The 4,211-nt window shown below is 44.2% G+C and overlaps 1 protein-coding gene across 1 annotated transcript; it reads left to right on the plus strand.

Annotated features, from left to right (window-relative positions):
• Positions 1-12: 12 nt before the first annotated feature.
• LOC141816204 (auxin transporter-like protein 1) lies at positions 13-3,325 on the plus strand. The gene is made up of 6 exons (XM_074704030.1): positions 13-198; positions 402-514; positions 614-797; positions 881-978; positions 1,553-2,018; positions 2,886-3,325. The coding sequence occupies exons 1-6, from the start codon at positions 61-63 to the stop codon at positions 3,108-3,110; spliced, it is 1,224 nt and encodes a 407-aa protein (XP_074560131.1). The 5' UTR covers positions 13-60; the 3' UTR covers positions 3,111-3,325.
• The last annotated feature ends 886 nt before the right edge of the window (positions 3,326-4,211 follow it).

Here is a 4,211-nt window from a genome sequence, read left to right on the forward strand (position 1 = left end):
TCTTGACTGCAGGTGGCGCAGGTGCTGTTGACGCTGCCCTACTCGTTCTCGCAGCTGGGGATGGTCTCCGGCGTCATCCTTCAGATCTTCTACGGCTTCATGGGAAGCTGGACCGCCTACCTCATCAGCGTCCTCTACATCGAGTACCGCAATCGCAAGGAGAAGGAGAACGTCCGCTTCACCAACCACGTTATTCAGGTCCTCCTCCTTCTTCTCTTCTCTTCTCCCTCATCTTCTCCACTCTCTCTTTTCTTTTTCAATTTGCAACCTTTATCGAACAGAACGATTCCTCCTTATCCTTCCACAGATTCCAAGCTACCCAATCCCCACAACTCTTCTCCTGCTTTTTCTTACTTTACCTCGCCTGATTAACTCCATTAGCCATTAAATTCCTCTGGCAGTGGTTCGAGGTATTGGACGGGCTGCTGGGACCGTACTGGAAGGCCGCTGGCCTCGGTTTCAACTGCACCTTCCTCCTCTTCGGCTCCGTCATTCAGCTCATCGCCTGCGCAAGGTGCCTCCTTTTGAGCCCCTGTTGTTTCTGTATCACACTGTAATTTTCTCGATCGAATGAGAAAGATTTGACCTTGGGGGGAAATCGATTATGGAGCAGCAACATCTACTACATCAACGATCAGTTCGATAAGAGGACATGGACTTACATATTTGGGGCCTGCTGCGCGACCACCGTCTTCATCCCCTCCTTCCACAACTACCGTATTTGGTCCTTCCTCGGCCTCGGCATGACCACCTACACCGCCTGGTACCTCACCATCGCCGCCGCCGTCCATGGTCAGGTACTCTCCTTCCAACCACCACCCTTGTCCAATTCTAGAATTGAGCAGAGAGGCACAAGGACTGATGCCACCATTGTTCTCAGGAGCAAGGCGTGGCCCACTCAGGTCCAAAGAGGCCGGTTCTCTACTTCACCGGCGCCACCAACATCCTCTACACCTTCGGCGGCCATGCGGTCACTGTGTGAGTGCTCATTTCCACCGCTAATAGTCCTCAAACTAGTTGAAGTACAAGTTTCATTCAGCTTAAAGGAGTTGAAAGTAACAGTTGGATGTAAGCAAATCTTGAAAGGCAGTAGAAGCCATGAGGTGGGATTTGTTATCTTCCTCGATTGCACCGTGTTGATCGGTGCTCCTACATAAAATTTTAACTGAAACCAAATAGGGGGAGGGGACCGTCCAAGAACTATCTCATGCCATCATTTCTCACACAAGGAATTCTAGTTTCACAGCACCTGTCTCCTTCTTCTTTAACTCTTCTTTTAATCCACAATATTAGCTTTGAGGTAGTTCTTGTGGACCCTAATTCCTTTCTAGGTTTGGAGTTGATCGCTTGACATAGAAGATTAGTTACATTTAGAATGTTACAATTTGATAGAAAAAGTGTTCCTTCATGTTCCTTTTCTCTCAATAACCATTGATGTAGTTAAATAGATACAAATTTGTCTACATATTCTTTTGAATCGAATGCAAGTAGTTGAACCATTAAGTTAGCATGTGTCTAAGCTATCTTACAAGTAACTCAATGGTGTTCTCAGGGAGATCATGCATGCCATGTGGAAACCGCAAAAGTTCAAGTACATTTACTTATTGGCTACATTGTATGTGTTCACCCTCACATTGCCATCGGCCGCCGCCATGTATTGGGCATTTGGCGATCGTCTATTGACTCACTCCAATGCCTTCTCATTGCTGCCCAAGACAAGGTGGCGAGATGCAGCAGTCGTCCTCATGCTCATTCATCAGTTTATTACCTTTGGCTTTGCTTGCACCCCTCTTTACTTTGTTTGGGAAAAGGTAATTGGCATGCATGATACCAAGAGCATTTGCCTACGAGCTATTGCACGCCTTCCAGTCGTCATGCCAATTTGGTTCTTGGCCATCATTTTTCCTTTCTTCGGGCCCATTAACTCCGCCGTAGGTGCCTTCCTTGTTAGCTTCACCGTCTACATCATTCCTGGTTTGGCACACATGCTCACCTATCGGACAGCATCTGCAAGACAGGTACCATCTTTGTTCCATCTAGTGAGTAACAAATTCATGTTTCAACTATAGATTATATAGCACTGTTAGTTAGTAAATCCCCATGTAAACTTTCATTGCTAATGGTCCCAACTATTGAATTGATTGAGTACTAGATTACATTATTGGTGCACTTCTCCAATGAAAATGAACAATCTACCTGCCAAACATAAAAATTTGATAACAAATAGGTTGTTCTACTTGATGTTGATACTCTTGGTTGGGCATTGCATTCATCTACAGAAGATGATCGATGCACAAATGATTGTTCAGGAGAGGGATCATACTCAAGACACAGTATCAGACCACAGACAATCCTCTCCTGTTCTGAAACTTGTTTGCTTCAGATTTTTGTATAACTGAGGTGTTTTCTTCTGGTTTTAGATTTCTTCTCGAATATTACTGCAATTCAATTATTTCATTGTCGCCAAGAAGGTTCTGATGCTGAAAGGTAAGTGCATGTTGTAGTGGCACAGAAAAAAGAAAAACAAGTGTTAAAGATCGACTGAAACTTGAAGAATTATCCAAGAAAGCCAGTCCCACTCATTTGGTCCTCAGGGTCTGCTTGGATAGAGACATAACATCTAACCGGACAGAAGTCCCTTTCCATATTCTTGTCCTCTCTTCTTCCTTCTTTAGCAGTCAGATTTGTTGTCGATATCAAATCCTACAAAACAAAATCAGCTAACATCTAAGAATTAGTATGTTATCTGCAATTAGTTAAAACTTTCAGATAGTTGCTTGCTTGTATTATAATTTATAAATCCATCCATTAGTTCCATATGATCGAATACTTAAAGTCATTGTTAAAGTTCATTATTTTCTTCTCCATCTTGGTGATGCTCGCAGAATGCTTCTGAGAAGCCCCCATTTTTCCTACCGAGCTGGAGTGCGATGTTCCTGGTGAACATGTTTGTAGTTGGATGGGTGCTCGTCGTTGGGTTCGGGATTGGTGGGTGGGCTAGCATGACTAACTTCATCCGGCAGATCAATACATTTGGCCTCTTCGCCAAGTGTTACCAGTGCCCCAAGCCCCACCCTGAGCCAGCCCTTGCACCACAACAACACCACTGAGCCCGGTGGAATTGATGGCGATATTGTCCTACTGCTTCCTCCTCAAAACTCAACTTTCTTTTAGTTGCTTGTTTCTTCTGTATAAATACAATGCAATTGTTGAGAGGGAAAAGGGAACAAACTTGGAGAGGTGGGTTCACATGCCCTCATATTTGTGTTGAATGCTTCCTATTATGTTTTTTTAACCTTTTTAAATATAGATGCTTTGATGTGTGCCCAATTTTCTTTTCCATATCTTCTAAGGTTGCTTATGTCATGTTCCTATTTGAGATCGTCGCAAGATGAGCCCCCGAAGGGGAGCTGGCTTCTATGTTGACGGAATCTTTGAAAATTCAAGGATAGCCAGACTGACTGGCGAACCTGTGAAACTTGAGAGAGAAAAAGAGTTAGAATGAAAGTTAGGGATGTCCTAGCTCAGTCACTCCAATGTTCAAATTAGATCACCAGCAAGAGGAGGAGGCCCCCTTGAAGAACAGTAGATGAGCGTATATAAATATAAGTGTGCGTGCGTGTGTACCTCCACATGTGAGAGCAGACTCCTCTTATATAGTGCAATAGGGATGACATGTCACATCCATGATAAAAGAAATGTCCCCACATCTACCTTCCACACTGAGAAGGGTCATACTACATTAATCGCAGATCGTGGTAGCCGATCACGTCATGTTGTGTATCATATGACTCAACCCATGTACCTCCCCTACTATTATCGAATGTCAAAGGGTCTTGCCTGCTAGGATGATGGGCGTTGGAGTGAGGTGGTTGAATCACCTAGGGTCCAATCTCAAGGAGGGTGATCGAATCAGATCAAGTCAATCGGTCTTCTAGTCAAATGGTCTTCGGGTCAGTCGGTCTTCGAGTTAGTCGTTCTTCGGGTCAGTCGGTCTACAATTCAGTCGATCTTTGAGTTAGTTGGTCTTCTGGCCAATCAGGAGGTTACTTCCGTTTCTTTCGTCCGACATGTCCCTTCTTGATGAGTCGAGCTCTAACTTTCTTGACCTAGGTAAGGACGCCCATAACATTCCAATTTGTATGAATTTTTTTTTTAACATTGCTCCGGCCAATACACCGTGGACGATTAAACCACCGGTTCAAAACTGC

The sequence above is a fragment of the Curcuma longa genome, unplaced genomic scaffold, assembly GCF_044706935.1.
Source record: "Curcuma longa cultivar G26 ecotype Majalengka, Jawa Barat unplaced genomic scaffold, ITB_CL_G26_1.1 contig_15020, whole genome shotgun sequence".
Taxonomy (NCBI): Eukaryota; Viridiplantae; Streptophyta; class Magnoliopsida; order Zingiberales; family Zingiberaceae; genus Curcuma; species Curcuma longa.